The sequence below is a fragment of the Carassius auratus genome, chromosome 2, assembly GCF_003368295.1.
Source record: "Carassius auratus strain Wakin chromosome 2, ASM336829v1, whole genome shotgun sequence".
Taxonomy (NCBI): domain Eukaryota; kingdom Metazoa; phylum Chordata; class Actinopteri; order Cypriniformes; family Cyprinidae; genus Carassius; species Carassius auratus.
In genome coordinates, this window is record NC_039244.1 from 7,883,642 (window position 1) to 7,910,076 (window position 26,435).

The window sequence follows — 26,435 nt, forward strand, 5'->3', positions numbered from 1 at the left end:
ACACACGATCGTGACCCTTTTTCGTTGGGATTGCATCATCCTTAAGAAATAAACGATACGCAAATCCGTCGTCAAACTGGGCCTTTTTTGTAAAACAAGCATCTTCAAAATGCAGGGAACAAACAAAAACACTTGCACAACTCCGTTGATGCTCTGTAAAAATAAACTCCATCCACTGGTCCCTTAATGCTGTTTTTTTTGGTAATCAGTGCAGGGTTGTCTTGCCCTGGCAACCAAAAACACACTTCTTTTGTGACTTTTCGCGACGCTCTCGCTCTGATCAGTGAAATGTCTGTGCTCAGCCTCGCTGTACGGGAGCGCGCGATCTTCCGGCAAAAGTGCCCTCAGAACCCATATAAGGAAATTCCGCTCCATCTAACGTCACACAGAGCCATACTCGAAAAAAAATTTCCGAAACTTGTGACAAACCGGAAGGAGTATTTTGGGAACAAAAATACTCCTTCAAATGTACAACTTAATTTTTGACACTTTGTTTAGCATGGGAATCCACCTCTTTAACAGTGTAAAAAACTCAGTATGCATGAAATAGCATTTCACCCCCCCTTTAAACAACTACATTCTCACCTGAAATACGTTTAAAATTACATTTTATGACACAATAACAGTAATATTTTGAAAATGATCCAAATACTGTAAATCAATGCTGTGTGAACTCAACCAATCAGGATGTTTAGCGCCCAAGTCCCGCCCCCGGAAGTTCTGGAACTTTGAAAAAGTACTACCTCGCCAGCAGGGACTTTCTGAGGGGCATTTTTTTTACCCGGAACTTTATTTAGTTCCTAGTTCCTGGTTCCTGCGGTGGAAACACAAAGAGTACCAGCCCAAAGTCCCTAGTTCCTGGGTAAAGTTCCTGCGATGGAAACGCAGCTTATGTGAGAAAATAGTAAGCATGATACACTAGTATTTACAACATGTTGTTAAAATTATTGTTCAAATCAATTAACTAAAGCCAAAACAAATTTATTTAAAATAGAATAATTTGTAATAAATTTATGTTATATTTCTGATAAAAAATGGAATCTTGTCAAATTTTCCTCGGACCCCCTTACAGCCCTCTGGGGGTCCCCTAAATCCAAATCTGGGATCCCCTGATTTAGGCAATATGGTTAACAGCTGTATTTTCTGGAAAGCTGTGTCTGTTGCTTGATTAAAGTACAGTATATGCCAATTAGACCATCTTTCAATGATAAGATGACTGATTTTACGGTGCTTAAAGAGGATGTGTCTGTGATATTGCTCCCATCACGCTTATATAGTTAGAATTAAAAAGGTAATGCTCCATCTACAAAGTTCAGTAGTCTTTTAAGGAGAAGACACAGCTTTCAGGTCAATGTTCACTCAAGGTTAGGTGAAATATATAGTTTTTTTTTTTTTTTTTTCAAATAAGCTAGGTTAAAAGCAAGTTCACTTATATCAGTATGACCTTCTAGCCTTGAAATATTTAAAGTATGACTTAAGTACTGATCATACACACCATTTGATGAACAAGGAAATTAAGTCACAAGCACTTCAGACTGTAGGACCTAAAGTAAATCCTTTTGAAACTAACTCATAGAGGATACTGTATCTTTCAATTCTGGTGGGAGTCTATTCCTGTCAAGAATAGAAATAATTGATAGCCATGCTTAAAAGAAGGTAAATACAATTGTTAGAAAAAGGGAAGGGAAAGACAGCAGCCAGCAGCAGCCCAACATTATCAGTCCACATAGGCTAGTTCAGACCTACCGTCCTCGTTGGTACGGATACGCACAGCTGTGCTCTCTGGGCCAGGGCCCACATCCGTGTGCGCTCTCACCCACACCTGATACTCTGTCCACTTCTCCAACCCCTCCAGCACACAGCTGCTGGCATCCGCTCCAATGTCCGGTACCTCATGGCGCTCAGTGTCTTCGCCGTTCACTGCTTGGTAGCTGACTGTGTAGCGCACGATAGCGCCGTGGCGACTAGCGGCGGGCGGAGCCACCCAACTCACCTTGATGCTGGTGGAGCTCAGACTGAGCAGGTGCACGTCTTGAGGGGGGGCAGAGGGGGCTATACGAGGGGGCAAGACAACGGGGAGGACATCAAGCAAAATTAAACAACTTAAAGCAAGCTTGCTTCTGGACTGAGAGGTTGGCACAACAATAGAGAATGTGGTATTTAGTGTTGTATTTTTGTGTAATTTCAAATTCGAATTTCAAACTGATTTCATGACTTAAAAAGCCAATTCATATATATGTATATATATATATATATATATATATATATATATATATATATATATATGTATATATATATATATATATGTATATATATATATATATAGGAGTGGAGTTTTAATTGTAAAATACAATTTTAATTGTATTATTAGTAATTTATTTTATTATTATTTTTCAAAATAACTTTATGTATGTGAAACTGAAAAAACAAATGCCCAAAACAATCATTTTTATTTATTTATTGGCAGTTTTATTTTACAATATAGCCTATTAAATATTGGCTCTAAAGTTGATGCGTTGGGTTATCTTTTTGAAATTATTAAAAATAAATATACTGTACACTACCAGAAACTTTGGGGACAGTCAAAAATTTTTTTTTTTTTTCAAAGAAATGAATTGATCAAAGTGACAGTGAGGACTTTTATATTATTACAAATTTATATATATATATATATATATATATATATACACACACACACACACACACACATATACAGGTCCTTCTAAAAAAATTAGCATATTGTGAAAAAGTTAATTATTTTCCATAATGTAATGTTAAAAATTAAACTTTCATATATTTTAGATTCATTGCACACCAACTGAAATATTTCAGGTCTTTTATTGTTTTAATACTGATGATTTTGGCATACAGCTCAAGAAGGACCTGTATATATAACTATGGAAAATAACTACAAGAAAAAAATAACTACTGTCTAATTGTATACATTACTAATTGTACAATTCTAATATATTTTAAGATGTATTTTAAATTGTAATAATATTTCACTGTTTTCACAGCATTTTTGATCAAATAGATGTGAGACCTATTCCAAAAACATAAATAATAAATAAATAAATAAAAGTACCGACCCCAAACTTCTATTTGGTAGTGTTTTTACCAGATACTGTAAGTGTGTGTTGCTGTTACAATACAGTCTAAAACTGACTAAAATGACCTGTCACTGCCTAAAAGTATCCTCATCTGGCTGGTGGTGTGTGTTAATTTCTCACCCTGGTCACAGCACTTTACTGCCTTTCTCTCTTTATGTGTTGACAAGCACATCGGTTTGTGTTTTAACAGGCGTTCACACATTCTCAGTCAGCCTATTGGCTGGGAGACGACAGCCCCCCGTTTGTCAGAGATCCAAGTGTCACTGAGTGTGACAGCTGACACGTTTGAGAGCATCCTCGACCATCCTGCCTACAATAACGTGTGCCGCTAGCTTCTTTTGGCAGGCTTGGTGCCACTTCTGAGTGGCTGAGATAAGCGCAGCACCAGCAAGCCATATTTAAATAATTTTGAGAGGGATGAAGATCAGGTGAGCTACCGAATGAAATGTTTCTGCACAACACAGCACAGTCCAGAGGCATAAACAAATTATGACAATAGCACAACAACATTTACAAGGATCAAAAAAGCTAAATGGGATTCATTCATGCAGTTATATATGATAAACATAAATGCGTAATAAAAATAAATAAATAATAGTAATTAACTAAGGAAGAAAAGAAATATGGCTGAGGGGAATAATAATAATAAGAAGAAGAAGAAGAATGTACGCTGGGATATTTGAACATGCTTGCATTCCTTTGTTAAGAACCAGAGCAGTTTGGTGACATCGCACCGTTCTTGGCGCCCACGGTGGGATTGAGCATGAGGCGTCTCTCATCAGGCGGTCCTTAATCTGACAACTGTGGGAGAGCCACTACAAACGCCTGATGCTGCAGGTGACAAAAATACTGCAGCCGTAGCTGAACATGTCGACAGATTTTAAGTTTTTTTTTTGGGGGGGAGAGGCACAAAACTGTGGGTCCTGACACAAAACTCAATGATCAAAGGGTCTTTTTGAGTCCTGGAGGAGGTGATAGACAGTCTCTGGGAGAACATGATGGAAAGGAAGTACTCTGTTACTGTGATATGACTGTGAATTTTGTTATATGTTCTCTGAACATAGTCTTTTGATATGTGGGTGCAAATTAGAAAGGTTAGGTTATATTCAAGCAGAGCGTTAAATTTAGCACAGATGTAGTGCTTCAACTTGAGTAGGCTTCACTTCTCTGGCTTTTAACATAGAAGCAATAACAAATCACATTGATAGCTTATAAACCAAAATAACGATGACAAAGGCACAAGCAGACACTGAACGTACCTTTCGCCATTGTCAGTGTATAAAGGTATTCCCTGGCTTAGAGGTGTAAGAGAATTAATGGTGGAGACTGTAGACAATAGCTTGAGGAAGGAAGGGGAAAAGTGGTTTGTCCATTGGGGACAAGTTTAGGTTAGTTGACATGATGAAGACACTTACTGGACTGGGCGGTCCTGGCTTCGATGGGTTGAGTAAAGACCCCTAGCCCCATTTCAGAGCGGGCCGCCAAGGAGAATTTATACAGAGTGTCCGGCTTCAGACCTTCAACAGCATATGAGCCAGCAGGGTCGAAGGTGACATGGATCTGAAGAGGAAAATTAAAAATCTCCATAACCATCTCTCAGTATCTTTACTTGGCCTTGTAGACATGTTTATTTTAAAGTCAGAATGAAAGTAAAATCCACTATTTTTGTTTTATAATGGCATGTTATTGACCTTATTGTGGACTATTCATCCATGCATATGCTATTTTTTTTAAATGTTTAATTAAAATCTACGGCAATCACAGTTTACTCAACATGAACTCCATTCTGTTCTCCTTATATGTTTTTAAGCATGCATACTGCACTGCACTTATGTGTGCACCAGATCGTGAAGAGAGAGATTTTGAATAAATAATGGCTTACATTTCAGTATGTTTTCACAAAGCATGAATTTACATTATTCAACAAAAATGTGACAAGTGACGGAACATGCAGTTTTCAGTTATTATTTATCAGCAAACTTTTAACAGCTAATATTGTAGGCTGGTATGTTTTTCTCTGTAAGTATCAGCTAAATGAATAAATCTACATATTTTTCCCATTATTCTTTTTAAGATGAATGGAGTGGGCACAGATGTTTTTCACAAAAACACTGAGATCTGCTTTATAAGTGTGCATAAGACATCTGAGCTCAATGTGGATGAACTGACATCAAGAAAACATCCAAACAGCCCGGCATCAGGTAGAAATGCTGTCAAGCACTGAGCATTGATAAATACATTCTGTTTTTGCACAATCTAATTCCATCAACTGACTGCAGACTTTTGCCAGCAGTCATTTTGTGAAATGTCATTTTCAGCTATCTTTCATTTGTATCCATGGCCCACAGCAACAGCTGCATATATTCAGTATCTGGTCTGCTTGTAATTCTGAATGAATCGGGCAGAAACAAGCACTTGCGTGATACCTTGTTCCCGGAGTCAGCCTCCCAATATAGCAGCTCATATTTGATGATGGGGTCCTGAACTGGCCACAGCCAAGTTAGCTGGATCCGCGTATCCAGCTCTGCTTCAGCCTCAAAGTTGGAAGGCTGAGCAGGTACTTGAAATTCAACAGATAAAGAGATGTTAGCGACAACAGATGCATAAGCATTTTTATTGTAGTGAAATGAAAATAAACTATGCAAGATTAGGGCTGGGTATTGGTAAATATTTCCTGAATTCAATTAGATTTCAATTCAAATCAATTTCATTATGATTATAATGCATTATGGTACAATGTCAATTTTGCTCTACTGTAGTGTTATCTGTATGCACCATGGGTCTGAGAGTAACGTAATTTTAATTATCTGTATGTATGTACTGTACATGTGCAATTGACAATAAAGCAGACTTGACTTGACTTGATTAAATGATATGAAGAAAATTTGGTATATTACAATGCACAATATAAAAAAATACCTACAGGGCCCAATCCATCTGTCATATAATATGTTAATATATTTATTAACCAGAAGTGGTTGCGTAGTATAACTGAATTCACTAAAAATAACCTATTAATGAGAGTCATTTTTCACAAGTCAGACTATAATGGTCACACTGTACTGTATGTTTTTGATTCACTAAAAAGAACCAGTTCATACGAGTCTCTTGTTAATGAATCAGAAAACACTGATCATGCAACAAATTATTGCATGCGACATCATGACTGATCAGCAAAACATATATTTTTTACCCAGCCCTATGTAAAAGCATCAAGGTATTTATTCATTAACGCCAAAAATTACCTCCTTGTTGTGTTTTGACCTGCAACACATCAGATGGGGGTCCATCCCCTACAGATGTAAAGCCCAACACACGCAGGCTGTAGGTGATGTCGGGGGTCAGGTTTGAGATGGTGGTGAGGCGGCTGTCGTCCGTGTTGTGTTTCTGCCAGGCACTGAGAGGCGCATCCAGGTCAGATGTGAAGTAGATGCGATAGCCTCTAATCTGACCATTAGGTTCCTCCGGCGGTTCCCACTGCACCAGCATGGTGCTGGCACTCAGCATACGTGCCTGGACATTCAGTGGTGGGGAGGAAGGTGCTTGCTCACCCGTCCGTGTCTCAACTGGGTCGCTGGGAGGCCCACGGCCAATGTTGTTGACCGCCATGATGTGGAACTCGTACTCGGAATAAGGGCTGAGACCACCAATGCTGTAACGTGTGGTGGCAACACCATCCACTTCTTGGAAGTTGGTGTCCGAGGTCTTGGCCCGGTACTGGATAATGTAGTAAGACACAGGTTCAGGGTTTCCAGAATCCCATGTCAGTGTAACACTTGTAGCTGTGGTTTCCGTCACAATTAGAGATGTAGGAGGCTTTGGGAGAGCTGAGGAGCAAACAATAAGAAAGGAAATTAAACAGATGACAGTGTACGTAGGCTAAGCTGCCTACACAGTGCACTCCTAAAATAGAGAAAGACAGGCATGTAAGACATAATGAGAAAGAAGAAAGTCTTGTATTCTGGTGATTCACAGAAAGGCAGCCGGTCCCGCCTCGTCAATGTGTCTTTGAGATTTGTGGCTGGACTCCAGATAAATGTCGGTGACATTCTCCGAGTCCATATTGATTTGTGAAGTGCAAAGTGCAATCAATAGAGGCAGCCATGATGACGAGGAACGAAGTCTGGCAGGACTCGGCGTTGTCTTGTGGGACCAGCCGCAATAATACAGCTCCAGACATCTGGTCTGGGTAAACACATGCTCAGAATAATCTAAAGATTTTCATTTTCTCACAGCCCACAGTAAAACGTGGGAAGTCCCTAAAGCTCAGTCAACAGAGAGCAAGTGTCCATGTTTTTTTTCTTTGTGAGTATTTGCCAGACGTACCAAACAGCTGCACAGAACCTTAGGGTTGCAGTTAGATAAGAACTTTTTCTAGTATCTGTCAACCTGTTTAGGGTCTTGGGAAAAACAAGAGTGTCTACAGCATCTTTAAATCTACAGAAAATATAACAAAATGAACCAATTTATGTTCTTAATACAGATAACTGGTCTAAAACCTAATGTACACTTTCCTTGTACACATTCTTCTCCGGCTCAAGGCCAGTCGGAGTGCCATAATTTCTGTCATCCACTGATGGACATCAGTCCTTGGAGCACATACTCATTTGATTTCAGAATTCAAAAACAAAGATCGACTACTGCAGGTAGTGCACACGCTTCAGTCACATCAACTGAGTGTACTTTTAATGGTTTGTGTGCTCAATGCACCAAGTATACCTGGGCCTTTAATGTAAATTATTATTTCAGGCAAAATAATTATTTAGTGGAGAGATCACTCTTTCAGGGGTCTTACCTTTGACAGAAACTTGTGCGGTTGCCTCAATCATACCGAGAGATGAAATAGCCACACAGGTGTAGTTGGTCGACTGACGGATGTTGGTGAGCTCCAGGACATTGCGTCCCACGGGCATCTCCTCATCCTTGGTGAGCTCCACCTCTCCAGCCATCCATTTGACATAGGGCATGGGTGCACCTACCGCCACACAGGTGAGGTTGACACTGCCCCCTGGCATCACCTCGTGATTGGTAGGTGGGATAGAGAAACGGGGCGGCACTCGCCGTACTACCAGAGAGAAGAACATCCAGGGTGAGTTTCAACAGGTAGTATTTTGTAGTCTTATGACAACATTTGATACAAAAACAGTTTGGAAAAGACCATATACACGGGAAAATCTAATGAATTATTAAATCTCTAGTTTGATTACTAGGGCTATGTCACTAACATGAACAAACTAACATGAAGTTGAGCTGACGGGTCAAACTAATTTGTTTCAAGGGACGACCTGTCACTTTTTCCATTTGTTAAAGTCTGAAGCTTAACAACTGGAAGCAGCAAGTCAATACTGTGGCTCACACATATGTTCAGAAGAGGGTGATAAACCAGTATGTGCAGGGGGAAGGGTGAAGAAGGCATCGTAATGGTGTTTCTTATGTAGTGAGAAATTCAAATGAATGCCAGTGTGGAGCTTTATTGAATTGTGGAATCGAGGAGAAAAATAAACGAAAACATCCTTGCTGAGGCATTGCAGGATGTGAGCTTTTTTTCGGTCAGTTTATCACCCGGTGACACTGAGACCTTGGTCTGCTGTTGCTCAGTCCTGTCTGGATTCAGGAACCTGTCTGAGACCTTGTGGGAGATGCATTGTTCACTGGGCTCTTCTTTTTGTGAGTCTCCGATATGCAGATAAACCCGACATTAAAACAGGTTCCCATGGAGACGAAAAGGATCCTGCTGACACCGTGCAGAGATGGTGAGGAGAGAGTCTGAATGGAATTCAAACCTGCTTTGACATTAACGGACTCGACTGCTTGAGGCCAAGCTCAAGGTGTACTCCCTTATCAATGCAAATACTAGGATGTGTTTCGGTCTCTATTGTGCTGTGCTCAGAATTGTAGCTGGTGGCCATCACTGGGGATGCTAATGCTGGACTATTTACAAATAGCAGAAGCTGGAGAGACCTTTTTTCTTTTATTCTCCCAAAATAGGACTATAAAACAGCAGCACATTAAACAGACTCTTCCAGTTTGTGTTAATGACCCACTGTCTCATGTCTGTCTATGAAGAAATGGCATAGGCAATAATTGGTTTTTGCACAGGTCCTCCTGAAATTGGATTCTCGACTATGCGCTCTCATTTTATTTTCAGATATACACAGTGACCAAGCTTGTTATTCTCCTCATTATGTTTGCACTGTAAAGGCAAAACGATAGTCTTGAGCATTTTTTCTTTGAATTAGCCTATGTGAAATTCAAAGTACTTTAAGTCCACTGTTGCAAAGAAATTACAGCAGCAATAGCATGTCTGAGAACTACAACTATTAAGTTTATTGATTTCCTGGGAACTCTGTGACACTGACAAACCATGACTATGGACATGGGCATATGGTTACAATGATTTGAAGTATGAATGGAAAGTCAGTGTGGGTAATACAGCAGAAGTAAAATGGTGATATTTCTATTATAAAGCTTCAGGTAATGGGGAAGCAGGTTGATTGAAAGAGTTTTCTATTCATAAGCAAAACCATACATGCATTGTGGAATAAAACTGACACTTGAACCTGACCAAAAAAAAAAAAAAAAAAAAAAAAAAAAGAGGAATTGAATTAAATTAAATTATTTCACAATATTTAAAAATAACAAATTAAAACTTTTAGTTTCATGGAGTATCAGGCTCATGCAAACCACCTGACAGGACACATTAAGCCTGAACAGAGAGATGAAGGGTAACGTAGCAGAGGGAGTGATAGATAACAAGGGTCTCTGATTAAAGAGGGATCCAGGGTTGAGGTCTGCAAGAAGCAGTTACGAGTGAAAAGAACCAACCTTCTCGAGGGTCTAAGACATGAGGTGCGAGTTTGACCAAGTGATATGGAGATGAAATTGAAAGACAGAGACAAATGGGAGACAAGAACATGAAAAAAAAGATTTGTAAATAGTTTTATGGCAGCTAGAAAAATGCAATGGAATGTCTAACAAAGACAGAGACACAATATTATACACACAAACTGCATGTTTACAATAAATACCTACTATAAGATACATTTTTTAGTAATGTATCACTGTATGTTCATTGTGACAGAAAATACATTTATAAATGTTAAAAAAGATTTCCGTTTCAAATAAATGCTGTTTTTCACACTTTTTGTTCAAAGAAGCCTAAAAAATTGGATTTGTAACACTGATAACAATAAAAAAATAAATACAAATTTCGTAAACACCAAATCAGCATCTAATAATGACTTTTGAAGGATAATGTGAATCTTTAAATTAAATTAAATTAAATTAAATTAAATTAAATTAAATTACATTTTAAATTAAATTAAATTACAATTTAAATAAAGTTAAATTACATTTTAAATTAAATTAAAAGATATTATCATTAACAAATGTTATTATAAATCATTGCTAACATTGCTATAGAAGAGGGAGTAAGATTGAAAACAAGGGTCTCTATTAAAGAGGGATCCAGGTTGAGGTCTGCAGGATGTGGTAAGAGTGAAAAGAACCAACCTCCTCGAGGGATTACTACATGAGGTGAGAGTTCGAGCAGGTTATATGATGGAGATGAAATTGAAAGACAGACAAATGAGAGACAAGAGAACATGAAAAGACATTTATAAATCATTTCATGGCAGTTAAAAAAATGCAATGGAATCTATAACAAAGATAGAGACACAATCAAAACATCACACACACACACACACACACACACACACAAACACACACACACACACACACACACACACAAATGTTGTATTTTCTACCACATATCATATACCAGCAGTGTCAAACTCAATTTATGGAGGGCCAGAGCCCTGCAAAGATTTGATTTAACCTTAATTAAACACACTTGATCCAACTAATCAAGTCCTTCAGATTTCTTTAAAAACTACTTGGTGTGTATGTTGGAGCAGGGTTGGAATAAAACTCTGCAGGGCTCCAGCCCTCCAGGAACTGAGTTTGACAACCCTGATATATACTGTAGGCTTACTATGGTAAAGGTAAATACATGCCTATTATAAGATAAACAAAATAAAATTATCCAATTTATTATTCAATGATGTAGAGAACACAATCACACTAATTCAGGTTAATGGTATTCATGCAAGGGACTCAGTAAGGTTATAGAAGTTGTTAGCATACATGCATGGTGAGAGAGAGAGAGAGAAAAAGAGGTTTTAAATTAAATTAAATAATTGAGATAAAAAAAAAAAAATAAAAGCTATTATTATAATTGACTGTTTGTAAATTTAAGGTGGTTGTTTTACACAGATTTATACTAATTTGGATTAAATAACATTGCTATCCATTTTAATCGAGCACCAGATGTAATCTGTGAAAGCAGCCCCTACGTCATGGAGTATCAGGCTCATGCAAACCACCTGACAGGACACATTAAGCCTGAACAGATAGATGAAGGGTAACATAGTAGAGGGAGTGATGGATAACAAGGGTCTCTGATTAAAGAGGGATCCAGGGTTGAGGTCTGCAAGAAGCAGTTACGAGTGAAAAGAACCAACCTTCTCGAGGGTCTTACACATGAGATGCGAGTTTGACCAAGTGAAATGGAGATGAAATTGAAAGACAGAGACAAATGGGAGACAAGAGAACATGGAAACACATTTGTGAACAATTTCATGGCGGTTAGAAAAATGCAATGGAAACTCTAACAAAGACAGAAAGACACACCTGAATCATAACATTTGAGAAAGTTAGATTTGTGTATACCATATATCTCACACATCTTGTAGGTTTACAATGTTAAAGGTAAATATAAGCCTATTATAAGATACATGTGAAAAAGAAATCACTGCATTTTTATAGGAAACACAATCAAATTAATAACGGTTAATGACGGATATTAATTTAAGATAGTCAGTTAGTTTACAGTCTCATTTTTTTCAGAGACTGTTATTAACACTAAACTTAGATGGAACAAATACTGTATGGGGGACCATTTGTACCTCACAGTAAAAAAAATAAAAAATAAAAGCATCAATTGTAAGAAAGTTTAAATTAAGAAATTAAACCACATAATGAGAAATAAAGGGCCCTATTTTAACAATCTGAAACGCAAGTGTCAAAGCGCGAAGCGCAAGTAACTTTGTGGGCAGGTCTCGGCGCTGTTGCTATTTTCCCGGCGGGATAAATGGCTCTTACGCCCGGCGCAAATCTAAAATGGGTTGGTCTGAAGTAGCTTCATTATTCATAGGTGTGGTTTGGGCGTAACGTGAAATAAACCAATCGGAGCGTCATCCAACATTCCCTTTAAAAGCAGGTGCGCAAGTTCCATTATAGCGGTTCACAGCCGAGCAGACTGATGTTCTTGTAAGAGCAGTGAAAGACAGAGAAGTTGTGTTGTATGGGGATGGGAGAAACCCACTCAAAATACACCACAATGATTTCCGTCATCTCATGTGTTAATTTTTTTTTTTAGTGTAACAATTTATGATTTGCAAAAATAACTGTTGCATCTGTGTAGATTACATGAGCAAAGTGTCTGCGCGTTGTGCACGCTATACATTATGGTCAAGCATGCGCCCTTAGAATAGCATAATGAACAACGCGCAAGGCGCCACTGACTTTAGACTAGGTTTTTTCTGGTCAGTGGCGCATTTGTTTAATGGAACAGCAAAATAGCACCAGGGATTGTTTTCGCCGGAACACACCTCCTTTTTTGCGCTGAACCGCCCAGGGAGCGCAAGTTCATTCACTAGTTTAGCGACGTGCTTCTGTGGAGGGAAAAGCTCGCTTTGCGCGGGTGCAAAATAGGAATGACACGTGCGACGGTGTACAAAGTCAATTGCGCTGGGTGCAAGATAGGGCCCAAAGTCACTGAGACAATTGACAAAAGTCAATTTTGTGATACTTAAAATCACAATTTATGAAAAACACAATTTGCAACAGTTAGAAATACAGTCTTTGATGTGAGTTATTAATAGTCACAATTAAACTTTTGGTTTTGTTTTTGTTTTAACAGACATTCGCAAAAAAAACAAAAAGTCCAATGATCAGAACAGCATAGAATTACTGACAAGGTATTAGAATTTTGTTGGAGGATTGACATTGCTGCTATACACGCAACTCAGAATGACTGAACATTTTCTGATAGCTGTCTCTGTATGCATGTGAGCATACATAACCATGTCTCCAGTGAGGCTGAGAGACCACTGGGATCCTCTAAAAGAAATTCTGCCACACATTGACACATGAACGATATGATGTCAATCAAGGCTTATTAGGACTGCCAATGTAACGCTACGATATAAAATTAGCTGAGTGAAAAGCATATTAAAAATCATCTTATAAAATGGACTCACACACTTATTCACACAAGATAGAATAAACAGACAGGCGGTATAAAGTGTGTGCCCACTTCACTCTGTTTGATTTGTTGTCAGTTTCAGGAGCAGAGGAAGGAGAGCAGACACTGTTTGACAACGTTTCACTAAGCGGCTGACAAATGAGCATTCCCATATACAGCCAGTATACATGACTGAGATTCTCCCAGGTGATATAGTCTTCTGTCAGACAGACGGAAAGAGCGGGAGAATGAGAGACAGAGACAGTCATAGAGCATTTAGACAGCTCCCAGAAAAGTGCTGAGGCCAGGGAAAAAGGAAGCAGCTATTGAATGCATAGATCTACTGACATGCTGGCAGTCTTAGACACCCAAGTCATCAAGCGTGAGCAGATAATTGAGCAGGGACGGGAGGCTGAGGAATGGTACAAGGACGCTGTGCTGAACACCCTTGAGGAGAAAGCGTGATTAGGCATTTTACAGACACAACTTTAAAAACAAGGACCCACACCCAGCCTTTGATGGCCATGTTGATAAAGGCGACCCATTATGCTCCTGTCAACTCTGAGGAAGTTAGCTGTTGATTTGGCTCCAAAAGTTCCTGTTTTTGTTATTTTGGCTGCACATGTTCACTGTGAAACGTTAGTGAAACGTAGGGTCATACAGACTGATATAAAAAAAATAAAAAATAAATATCATTTTATATATATATATATATATATATATATATATATATATATATATATATATATATATATATATATATATATATATATATATATATATATATATATATATAGAATATATATATTCTTTTCATTTTCTGGTAAAATATGATCTGGACATGTTACAACAAACCTGTCAAAAATATGTATTTTACCAGAAGAATAAAAAGACAGTATATATATATATATATATATATATATATATATATATATATATATATATATATATATATATATATATATATATATATATATATATATATATAAAACATCTGGATGCATTTGGGAAAATGTGTTTAATTTTCTTAAATTAACGTCAACATGCAAACCATAATGTTCCGTATGCTTAGTTTTTTTTATGCGAAATACAATTTAATCCATTTAATATCTTGCAATGTGTTTAGATGATTTAGTTGTATGATGACGTCTGCGGTTTAATCCCACTATATGAAACATTTTTGGTTGTTTGTTTGACAGGAAGCATGAGAAGGCTTAGTCTTCACCTCTTGCGTGACAATTACTGGGTGGCATCGTAACGTCACTAGCTGGAGGCCATACTGGCAGGATGCCATAAGCTCCCTGTTATTACCTGCATGAAAAGAGCTGAAGGGGTTGACACTCATAACAACAGCACTCCCAGGGTTCTGTTTCACAGACAATGCCTCCACACCATTATACCTTTAAATCCAGGTAATAATACTGCAGGTGTCTTGTGTGGCACTCACCATTGATTAAACCTTTTTGTCACAACATATACAGCGAGAAATATACATGTTTACCTTTGCTTCAGTTGCTATGAATTCAAAACAAAGCAGGAAATGTTTTGTTTCCAGCATGATTTGAACAACAACTTTAGTTTATCTTGGCTCCGAAATGTCAGACAAAGTTCAACACGTGTGGAAGTCAAAATAAAATTGTAACATGGTCAAAATAAAGGTGTGAAGCATTTGTTGAGGAAGTTGTTTTGATAGGGGCAGCACCTGGAAAACGGCTCTTACCTCGCACATAGAGATTGGCGGGAGCCGAGTAGCGCGTCCCAGCGCTGTTCGTAGCCACACATTCGTACTTGCCCTGGTCTGATTCCTGGCTGTTTTCAATCTGCAGAGCTCCTGAAGAAAAAAAAAAAAAAAGAATAAAAGTCACCTCTTTGATTCATGAACATGATTATGAATCCCCTGTTGCAACTTTCCTCACCAAAGAGCAAACTTTCACTGCAGACCATCAGTAAACACTCCCCGTTTAAATGTCAGACCTCTTCCACTGTGTATATAGTTTATTGGCTTAGAATGCTGCCTAAGACATATGCATAAAGCTGATTTTGCAGGTTGAGTGAGTCTATAACTCAACATATTTGCCTTTCACTGTCATTAGAAAAAGCTTTCGGGATATTAATGTCATTGAGTCAGAGCCAATTATGCTACAGCACATGACTTTATTACTGCTGTGGCATATTTATACCGACCAAAAAGAACAAAACATCAATACCGTACAAAACTATGCTGCCTGTTTAGTCGCTAGAGATAAAAATTGTGCCTCATAAGGTCACATGAGAACAATTTTCGATTAGTCTTTTAACATATACGCTGCTATTTATTTTATGATTTTTATTTTTATTTTTATGTATTTCTATGATTGCAAAGCAGCCAATACTTCAGTCTTCAGTGTCACATGATCCTTCAGAAATCATTGTAATATGCTGATTTGCTGCCCAAGAAATATTTATCAATACTGTAAACCAAGAACCACAACAATTTTGTAAAACAACAACCAAGACATTCTTCAAAATACCCTATTTCAAACCATTTAAATGTTTTGTCATTCACCCATTCAATTTTGGGGTAAGAATGATTTAAAATTAAAATAATGATTTATTAAGAACACATGAAATTGATCGAAAGTGACAGGTAACAGCATTTACAATGTTACAACAGATAAAAACTGATAATAAAGTATGAAGCATATTAAAATGATTTCTAAAAGATCATGTGACACCAAAGACCCTACATTTTAAAATATATTAAATTAAATTGTAATCATATTTCACAATATTACTGTTTTTATTGTATTTTTTTTATCAAATAAATGCCGCCTTGGAAAGCATATAAGACATCTTTCAAAAACATAAAAAAATGTAATTAGTCCAAATGTTTAACTAGTTGTGTATTTAGAACAGTCATGAACATCAAATGAATAATCAGTCTGGGTGTCCTAACCACAGATACTGAGTTTGCTTTAAAAAGACTGTGCCAGGCTCTTAATCTAGCAATAACACACATTTTTACCTCAGGCAGTGGTGTACCACATAGTATAGGTTATCACCTTCAGTTTACCCCTGACTGCTTCCCAGTGCTGCAGGGAAAAAATAACATGCACCACTAACCTTGCCCAATCTCCAAGTTCAAGGAAAACTGATTGGTGGTGTTTCCTACTCTGACAAGCAGCAAATTGCTAATCATTTCAGAGATTGCTCAGCACTGATTGCCATCACACCTCAGTCCTGACAACATCTGACTGATAGTGCCATATTATGTAAACGGAATAAAATAAATAAAAATAATACAAAATTCCATCTAAACTAAATGATGAATGTGAAAATCACCACATTTATTTGCATTTTTAATTTAATTTAAATGAATTGTTCTATTATTTACTTCTTTTAAAGCAAGTGTTTAACATCTTTGACAGTTACAGAAAGAAATATATAATTATTTTTTAATCATCAGGGTATTTTTATGATATTTGATATGACATCATAAATTAAAGAGAAATTTAAATTCTGTATCATTTACTAACCCCCATTTAGGTCCAAACCTGCATGACTTTCTTTCTTCTGCAAAACATTAAAGAAGATATTTGTTTCGGTCCATACAATAAATATTGTTTTGGACCAAACTTGAATGGAGAATTGTAACTGTCCTCAAAATATCTTATTTTGAGTTCTGTAGACGAAAGAAAGTCTCACACGTTTAAAACGACATGAGGTTGAAAATGATGACAGTATTTAGATTTTTGGCTTAACTATCCCTTTAATACTTCCAACAAGAGATGAAGGGCCCTATCATACAACCGGCCTAATGCGGTGCAAAGTGCAACGCAAGTGTTTTTGCTAGTTTCAGCCCGTCGCAGTTCTTATTTTCCTGCACTGCGTTGTTTAAATAGCAAATGCATTTGTGCGCTCATGGGCGTGCTGGTCTAAAAAAGAGGTGTGTTCAGGCGAATGAAAATAGACTGCGCCATAGACCAACTCAAACCAACCCAAACGTTTAAAACCTCAAAAGTTTAAAGTTTAAAATCATGATTTATTTATTTATTTGTTATTTAAAGAGCACGTTAGTAGAAAATGAGCCTCTGGGCAGGTCCACAACGTTCACTTTGCTCATTACACATAAGGATGTGTAACAGCCAACAGACATTTTTAAATATGAAACAATAAAAGATTAAAATGTAAAATATTATTATTGTGTGGGCTACATGAATATAAAAATGCCTATATGTCAGAATGGATATCCAATGCATGCATCAGCAGCACACAAGCAGCACAAATTCATCTCTGGAGACTCGTTCTGTATTTGCGCTTCCCAATTCTGCCGTGTAAATAGCAAATCTGCCATGTCACGTGCGCAACTGCCTCTTAAAGGGAATGGGAGATTTCACACTGATTGGTTTATTGCACTTTACACCCCAAAAAACACCCATTACTCATTAAGAGAATAGGGACAACCCATTTAGACGATGCACCCGGGTGCACCTGCTGTTTTTTTCCATCGTTAAACTAGCGAAAGTGAATTAGGGCACGCCCTTGCACCTGCGCTGTGCGCTTTAGACTATGTGCTTAAATTGTTAAAATAGGGCCCGACATATATGACACCTTATGCATTTTCAAAACACACACACACAAACACATACACACACACAGGGACAAACTATGTGACTTGATGAAGACATAAAATGGCATGAAGATGATAAATATTCCTCATTGATAAAGAGATACAAAACAACATGAGTTAGGGGAGATGAATTTAACAAAGATTTGCTGTTGAGAATCAGAGGAATTTCAGGAATTCAGGAACTTCTGAGAATTCAGCCAGTAAAAATCTGTAACCACTTGGGAACATAAGGCAGTGTCAGCTTCCCCACCACAGCAAGCAAGATGAACTTCCTGATTCATAAACCTGAGGTGAGCTGGCGTGCTCCAACAGTCTGCAGTAACAAACAATCCTTTGGTGGTGGGGGTTCAACTTCATTTTACAGTCAATCTTCAGGGGTCCTCAGACCACTGAGATTGCAAACTGCGCAACAGAAGTAGGGTAATGTTGGTTTTATCAAGCGCTCGCCTCTAGCAATCATGTTTCTGAAATCCATATTTCATTCTGTGTGACTGATCGAACACTCCATCTTAACAATCAGGCTGTGCCCTCATTTACAATACGTACTTATTTTAACATAAGTAGTATGCAAAAAAATAAATGAATACAAATCATTTCAATTTCATCACAGCCCAAATGGAATGTAAAAGACGCACTCTGGAGACAATAAAGATGGCCTTCAGCCTGAAACCCAAACTCATAGCCTCGGGTCTAAGAAATGATCCACAACAAATGCATGTCATAATAACTAGCAAGAGTCAATTATTTTATTTACCTCATCAAAGAATTCATTGTAGAAATGAAAATTCTGTCATTATTTACCCTCATGTAATTCCAAATATGTTCTTCTGTGGATCACAAAAGATGATATTTAGAATATCCAGAACCTACATTTTTACCTCAACCATGACATTCTTCAAATTATCTCATTTTGTGTTCCACAGGTTTGAAACAACATAAGGGTGTGTAAATAATCAAAGAATCTTCAATAATTATTCCTATATTACCTTGTTAAGTAAACACGGTCAAAAATAATGCCTAACTTTTTTAGTAATACATACTGTTCAAAAGTTTCTAGTCAGTAAGATGTTTTAGAAAGAAATGTAATGCTTCGCATGATATATGATATATTTTTTGGTTTATTTTTGATGAAGAGCAAGTTTATCCTTGCTGAATAAAATGAATAATTTATTTGAAAAATTATAATAAAACCATACTGACCCTAAACTTTTGAACAAAAGTGTGTTTCTGTTGTACTCTTTCCCCAATATATAGACATCAGAACACAGACAGGTTGAATGGTGAGACAAAGATTGTGTATATACGGAACAAGCAGGAAATGACAGCGGTAGTGATGAGACAGGAAATGGAGGAGACGTTTCATGAGACACATTTCAACTGTCTTACCTCGAATCGGCGAACCCCCTAGGTGAAGTAAATTGAATGCAAACAAGATTGAAAAGAAGTGTTAGTAGACAAGAGAGATAAGGAAAACAAAAGAGAGGGTATCAAATGAAAGTAGGTTTAATTAAAGAGAAAGGAATCAAGTTGAGCTAGACTACTCCTCTTTGGATTATTTGAATGTTGGCTGTCTGGTGCAGTAGAATTAGCTCAGAAAAAAGATCATAGGTCAAACTTTTTGTGTGCTATGATTGTGAAATAGTCCTGCCAAACTTGTTGTTTTACGGACCATTTGCAGAGTTTAGTGAAACATTGTGTATTCAAGTTATTTTTGTTCACAGCATTGTTCAGAAAAGTACAGACCATGGCAAATTAGGCGACAATTTTGGTGTGAAACTAATAGCACTTCTTTACATGTGAATTAAAGTCAACATGAAATTCATTTGGCTTGTTTTACTTCCATAATTTGACATATTTCAAAGTGAAAAAAAAATAAATTTCATAATTTGTTATTTAATTACTTGCGTTACGAAATTAGGTTCATTGAAATGTAGGCTATATACACATTTTCCTGAACTACATTTCTGCGGCTACTAAAATGTTCAAATGAAAACAAAAGGAGGCAGTGGTATTTGATATCAAACTTGCATCGTCCCACCCACAGGAGTTCACACTCCCGAGTCGAACTCACAAAGTCCGAACTACTGAGGATGCAAGTCCGAAATTTGCATACTTTGTATTGAGAAATGTACACAGACCTATGTCATCAGACTATTTGCCTAATCTTCATTGTACTTTAAATGTTCCTGGATCAATTGATTTCGGTGGAAATGAATTCCGGTGTAATTCACCATTCTCCTAGAGCAGGGGTGGGGAACGTTGATCCTGGAGGGCCTGTGTCCCTACAGAGTTTAGCTCCAACCCTAATCAAACACACCTGAACAAGCTAATCAAGGTCTTCAGGATACAGCTAGTTTTTTTTTTTTTTTTTTCAGGGTTGGAGCTAAACTCAGCAGGGACACAGGCCCTCCAGGATCAACGTTCCCCACCCCTGTCCTAGAGACTAAAACAGGCAGATAAGCCCGATAAGACTAGCTGTATTGTCACAATTTTATATCATGAGTGTCTTAAAAGGGCTTTGCACCTCATGCCATCCAAAGATCAAATCTTTGAGGAAGCAATGTTTTGATCTTTAGTGGAACAGTACTTTTTGTTAATTTGACTTTAAGTATACCTAAGAAGTAAATCAAAATAAACGAGACTTTCAGCAAGGGATTCAAAGTGGCAGTTTAAACTTTCAACGGTGTATTTGTAAGCTGTTTACTTAGACCTTTATGCTAGAAACTAGAGAATAAGCTCCTCTGTGGACTTGCACTCTAAAAGAAGTGGATTTAGTGGAGAGGGATAAACTCTGAGTCAGTCAGGAGCCATTAATCCAGCCTGGGCAAAGTCCAGTTCATCCGCCAGACCTGAGCGGTCTATCCATTAGGAAGGTCTACAATGTAAATAGAGTGGTTGATCCTCTCCGCGGCATTCTCACATTCCCGTAAGGGTGCCTACTATTACCCAGACCATTTGCATGTGGCTTAAGACTTATCTGCCATGTCAATATATTTTTCCTTCCATAGTAGGCAAAGTCAATTTGGCAGACCAAAGACCTGACACTGCACAAATATAATTCCTGTTTTTATTATGTTAGAATATTGCATAGGCATTCAATAAATGTAGTAAAACATATGTGAAAAAATAAGACATATATGGAAACAGAACTGTGTCTATATTTGTAGCTATTTAAGCTTAGTACATTAGTTGCTGCTACTGTGATTGAAAAGCTTAGGCCACCTTACCTGAACGAAGCTGTTTGATTCGCCCATTGCCGTTGATGTCTACAGGCAGGAAGTCCTTGAACCAAGTGATCTCTGGGTCAGGGTTCCCACTGGCAGCACAGAGCATCGTAGTTGTCCGTGTTCGCTCCACCACTTTCAGCTGAGGGCCCATGTCTATGGTGGGGAAGCCATGAGGAATCTGGTTTTCTGCATCAAAAACAAACAAACAAAAAAAAAACCAGGTCAACCTAGGAGCCAAAATGGGAGTTATTTACAAAATATTTGTAGGTTTTAAACTTTCAGTTTGCTTTAAATTTGTACAGGCATTTAAGTAGAGACACAAAAAGGAACAATGAAAATGCAATCTGCTATAAATAAATGCAATGAAAGGATCAAAAGGACTAGTTAAAGTTTTGGCAAGGCAGCACAATACGGATATACTTTTTCCGTGCTTTTTTGCAATAGCATTGCCACTTATTACTGTTCATCCAACATTAAAACACAATGTTATTCCTTGGATTTTGACATTATCTAAGGTTTTTATTACTTTTTTCTTCTTTATAAAAAAAAAAAAGAAAAAAAAAGTTATTTTTTTTTTTGTAAGTTCTCCACTGCTATTTTTATTAGAAATGTTTATTTGGCAATGACTCAAATTATTTTATTTTCTGTCATCATTACCCTATGACTAACAATTTCTGTTGGTGCTTTATAGATAAATGACTCGATCTTTATCTTTTTTTTTTTTTTACTAAATTTTAGAACATTACTGACTTACTGATTTGAATGGAAATCATTCACAATTCAAAATGTACACAATAGCAATGACTTCATCGCTACACTTCTATTATCAATTGCCACTGGTCTTCCTTCTGGCATTCAATTGTATACTGAATTGTGATTGCTCCTTTGTTTGTTACATCTTCATCTCTATACACTGCAAAAATGCTAATTTGCTGACACTCAAGTGGCATAGACAGAAAACAAAGCATGAGACAGCTGCAACTCTTCCCTGATGCTGAATATAATTTATGCAAAACCACAGCCTAAAACTGCTTACCTGAATTTTTTTTTTTTTTTTTTTTTCTGGAAATGCAAATCTAGTTGGCCAATAATGCTTTGTCCTTCAATGGTTTGGAAAACACTGTTTCCACTCTGATACAGACCATGACGCCTTTCACTATTTCTACACAAAGCGAGTAACAGTGCAGACATCTTCAAGTTTCAAACATTTACATAACACATTATATGAAAATGAAAAATAATTATATCAGAAACAGGATAAGCAAGTAGGCAAGGTGTAAAAATATGGCTTCCAAGCACATGAAAACAAGGGCAATTCCATGACTGTAGCACTTATTAATTTTTTTTTATATTTTTCTTTATCTCAAACGTTCACACAAATGTTTGGATGAAAGCCCAGCATGCGACATATTCACATTTGCAATAGCAACAACATTATGGCAACATTACACTGTCTTTGATTCCAAAGTAAGCCAAAGGACAAGGCTGAATTATTCAGTTTGAGATATTTCTCTGCACGACAAACATTCCACTGTTTCTAAAGTCTAAGCACAACACAACAGACTATCTTGTCTTCTTATTCTGGTGTGTTACACATTAAATCATTGGTGTATTGATCCTTAAAGCATAAAGCAATGCTTCTCATACAGCTGAATTGAAAAGCTTCTTATGACTTCAAATTCGAGACTAGTGTTCCAGGACAGCATGTGTAACACAGTGGGCAAATCTCAAAAGGGTTATTTCATGAATCGCTAACTCTCTTATGAAAACATTGAAAAAGATGTAATTTAGGAGGTGGAAAATGTTGAGCCGAATCCGTGCTGGAGGGAACTTTGCAGTACGAGGTAACTTGGAATAAGAGGCTGTTCAAGTTATGGCTCATTAAGAAGCAAAAGCAGCAAGATATTTTGTTCAAGTGTGACCTTCGGAAAGCACAGAGAGGATGTGCTGTCTTGTGTCGAGGCGTACATTTCTACCTAGGTGTGCTCGGGAGAGGTCAACTACCTGTACGAGTGTGGGTTGTATTCACTATGCCGGTCCTTTTCTGAATAAACAATTGAATACATTTTCTTGTGAAAGAACGTACAAATAATAACTACCAAGTGTCAAATAGCCAGCATGCAAAAGAGGAAACAGTACGCAAGAACATCTAAGAGAAAACCAACTGTGCTGTTTCTCCTGAGTTGAGTGTGAAGATATGTTTCAGACTGCCCTAACAGTTGGGTCAAAACAACAACAACAACAACAACAAAAAAACTATTATCTTGTTCTTTCAAATGACAAAGTGAAGAAAAAAGTTTCTTAAGTATCTAGGTGTGCAAAGTAAGTTACATACTAGTCTTAGCCTCAGACGTCACGACCACAGACCGCTGGCTAAACATCCGATGCATATGGGACACAAAGGTGGAAACACTCCAGGAGTCGAAGTCATCATCGGATTGGTTGGATTGTATAGGATTGTATAGGATTTTCGGGAGATGCATGTGTTGCGTTCTTTAACATTTCACAAGGAAACAACAGATCGCGTGATGCCAAACCCCCTCATGAAAGCCGTAGTGTTTACAACTGTCATGACAAGTGCTTCATAGAATAAAATCTTTAAAATACATCTAAGAGTACACGAAACGTGAAGATGAATGAAAAAAAAAGAAACTGTGATCGGTTGTTTGATGTGTTGGTAAACAGTCTCATGGCCAATGAAAGCTGCCATGAATTCCATCCGTCATTCTAATGGTCTGGCTATGTGAGATTAGTGACATACTTATGCAATATTTTATAAACACTTTGTAATTGTTTTTTTTTTTGTTTTTTTTATGTGAAAGTTGTGTTAGACTTGTACTGACACCTAGTGGTGTGGATGAAGCATCATGTGACAGAAAACGTTATTAGCTTTCAGATATAATTTATTTTACAACTGAAAGAGTCCAATAACAGGATGGTTTCTAATTTATAAAATGAGTAGTGTTCAAATGGTCATGTGACCTCAACATGGCAGCCACCATGATGTAACCAGTACCTTGTAAAATAAAACGGCTCTTATTAGGCTGCTAATGTGTCTAGAGATGTCATCTTTTGTACATTTTTGTAACTTTTTTTTTACCTACTCATTACTACACATAACATTTTATTGAGGAAAAAAAAATTGCTGAATGCACTTTTAAAAGTATGTTAAAATATTTAGCTTCTTACTAATATTTATTATAATGACAGAGACTCCCTTTCAGGTATAATGAATTCTACAAATAAATGGTATGTGAATGTAAAAACAAAATGGGAAAAGGATGGATTTATTCCACAAAATAAAAGCACAGCAGGAAACAAGCTGATGGGTTAGGCTTTTGCATTTTTTAAATAAAAGCTCCATTCTCCGTCCCTGAAAGCACTTTTATCATTTACACCTCTTTACTACGCATGAGGATTTAAAAAACAGAAGACTCAAAGCTTAGATTTTTTTTTCTTTTATACAATTCTTGTGTGCTTATATTGAGTCGAGCAACAACTCCATTACTAAGATGAAGAGTTAAGAGGGGAAGAAGTCTACAAAATGTCCCGCTCTGTCCCGAGTCTCTGCCACAACATAGATGTGGGCACTGCAGAAGATTGTGGTTTGAATTGAAAAAGCCTGCCAACACTAGTTTCATTGTTTCCCTGAAGCAGTTATGACTGGTGTATGGCTCTGATGGGATGATACATTTGTTGGGTAATTGGGATGCCAACTTGTAAGTAGCTGAGTGAAACTTGAGAGCAGACGGTGAGACAGCGAGCTTTGCAGATATGTTCCAACAAAGAGTCAATAGAGAGAAACTGAACTTTAATGACAGTGATGTCATGTTCTGGGATTCTTGCTTGTATTGCAGAGTTTTATTTTACCTTTGTCTGAAAGGTTATGCAACTGGCTGAGGTCATGGTATATGAGAAGCAGCAATCCTGACAATTACAGACAAAGATTACAGGATCAAGTTTTTATGCAACGTCAACACCTTATTTGTATCATGTTACTTTAAAAATGCAGTTGAGCCTACTGGCATTTCAAGAGAAACAATAACAGCTCGACTGATGCGCAGCTTCATGACTACCAAGACATCATGTCACCTTCACGCATCAAGTTCTACTTTTACACTGGGTGCGGCTCATTGTGCTATTGTTCATTGTTGAAGTTTGAAATGTTAAGGACCCTTTCGATAACACTCTGTTATGTCTACATTTAATGAACCCTATGAAGCACAAAAATTAAATGCTTTTATTCAAGAAGTATGCGTTAAATCAGGGGTCCACAACATGGGCACGCAGAGGGATAATGACTGGCATGCAAGCAATAGGGAAAAGACAAGTCAGAAAAGTGCCCTCAATAATTAAAAATGGGAAAACTATCCATGCCTTGTATTTGAAATTATTGCACTGATGTCCTGTAATCCATTATTCAGTTCTCTTGTTGTGATGATAACAAAAATCTTTAAAAGTTACATTTTCAGCCTGGTCTGCCTCCGCCATCTAACAGTGCTTGTCAATGTCAAACTAACTGAGATTGTCTATCAAAGTAGGCAGGGTTTACTGTTCACAGAAGCAGAGCGCGAATTCCAGTGCAAAGCATCAATTTAATGTTGAAAGACAGTGAGGAAAGATGGAAATTTGCTAAATGCAAATCATTTATTATTAGTCAACTGTTTTACGATATAAATGTTATATTATCGACATCTATATACAGTGATGCAAACTACTGAACTTTTTTCACAAATATGGCCATTCTGATACTGAGATAAAAGGAGAGAGATTAAAGTTGCGTGTGTGTATTACCTGCATTTGTGTCTGTCTTTAAAAAAAAAACATGAGCCAATTGAAATGATTAAAGTTATCAACGTTGCTGATATTCTAAATGGTAAGCAAGAACTGCTTTGCTTATGATTTTTATATCTGCGTTTATTTTGTATATCTTCGTTTCAGTTTCTCCTTTTGAATGATGAATATATACTATTGATCGCTGCTGATATATACAGTTAATTCCTTCAAAGTATTATTTTATTACTTTTTTATTGGCCATAAAATAAAACTAATCATTTGCTCACATATGCTGTCTTGTAGGTCCTTCCAACTCTCTTAAAGCTAAAAGTTAAAAATATAGGACCTTGGGACCACCTCCATAAATGGGTGCCACAGTAACAATAGTATCCGTGTTAGTACCCAAT

At 37.2% G+C, this 26,435-nt stretch overlaps 1 protein-coding gene across 23 annotated transcripts in view; it reads right to left on the reverse strand.

Moving 5' to 3' along the window:
- Positions 1 to 26,435, reverse strand: part of LOC113114728 (receptor-type tyrosine-protein phosphatase F-like) — a 215,764-nt gene that overhangs the window by 57,628 nt on the left and 131,701 nt on the right. For 4 of the 23 annotated variants that reach the window (XM_026281709.1, XM_026281689.1, XM_026281670.1 and 1 more), the window contains exons 5-15: positions 21,253 to 21,438; positions 19,412 to 19,429; positions 15,137 to 15,247; positions 11,633 to 11,644; positions 10,623 to 10,637; positions 9,936 to 9,947; positions 7,906 to 8,175; positions 6,356 to 6,937; positions 5,537 to 5,670; positions 4,526 to 4,670; positions 1,747 to 2,052 (exon numbers count right to left, since the gene is read on the reverse strand). In XM_026281709.1, the coding sequence (XP_026137494.1) occupies positions 1,747 to 2,052; positions 4,526 to 4,670; positions 5,537 to 5,670; positions 6,356 to 6,937; positions 7,906 to 8,175; positions 9,936 to 9,947; positions 10,623 to 10,637; positions 11,633 to 11,644; positions 15,137 to 15,247; positions 19,412 to 19,429; positions 21,253 to 21,438 (1,791 nt within the window). The remainder of the gene's footprint in view (positions 1 to 1,746; positions 2,053 to 4,525; positions 4,671 to 5,536; positions 5,671 to 6,355; positions 6,938 to 7,905; positions 8,176 to 9,935; positions 9,948 to 10,622; positions 10,638 to 11,632; positions 11,645 to 15,136; positions 15,248 to 19,411; positions 19,430 to 21,252; positions 21,439 to 26,435) is intronic. The other 19 variants (XM_026281762.1, XM_026281753.1, XM_026281745.1 and 16 more) reach the window with 9 other exon arrangements.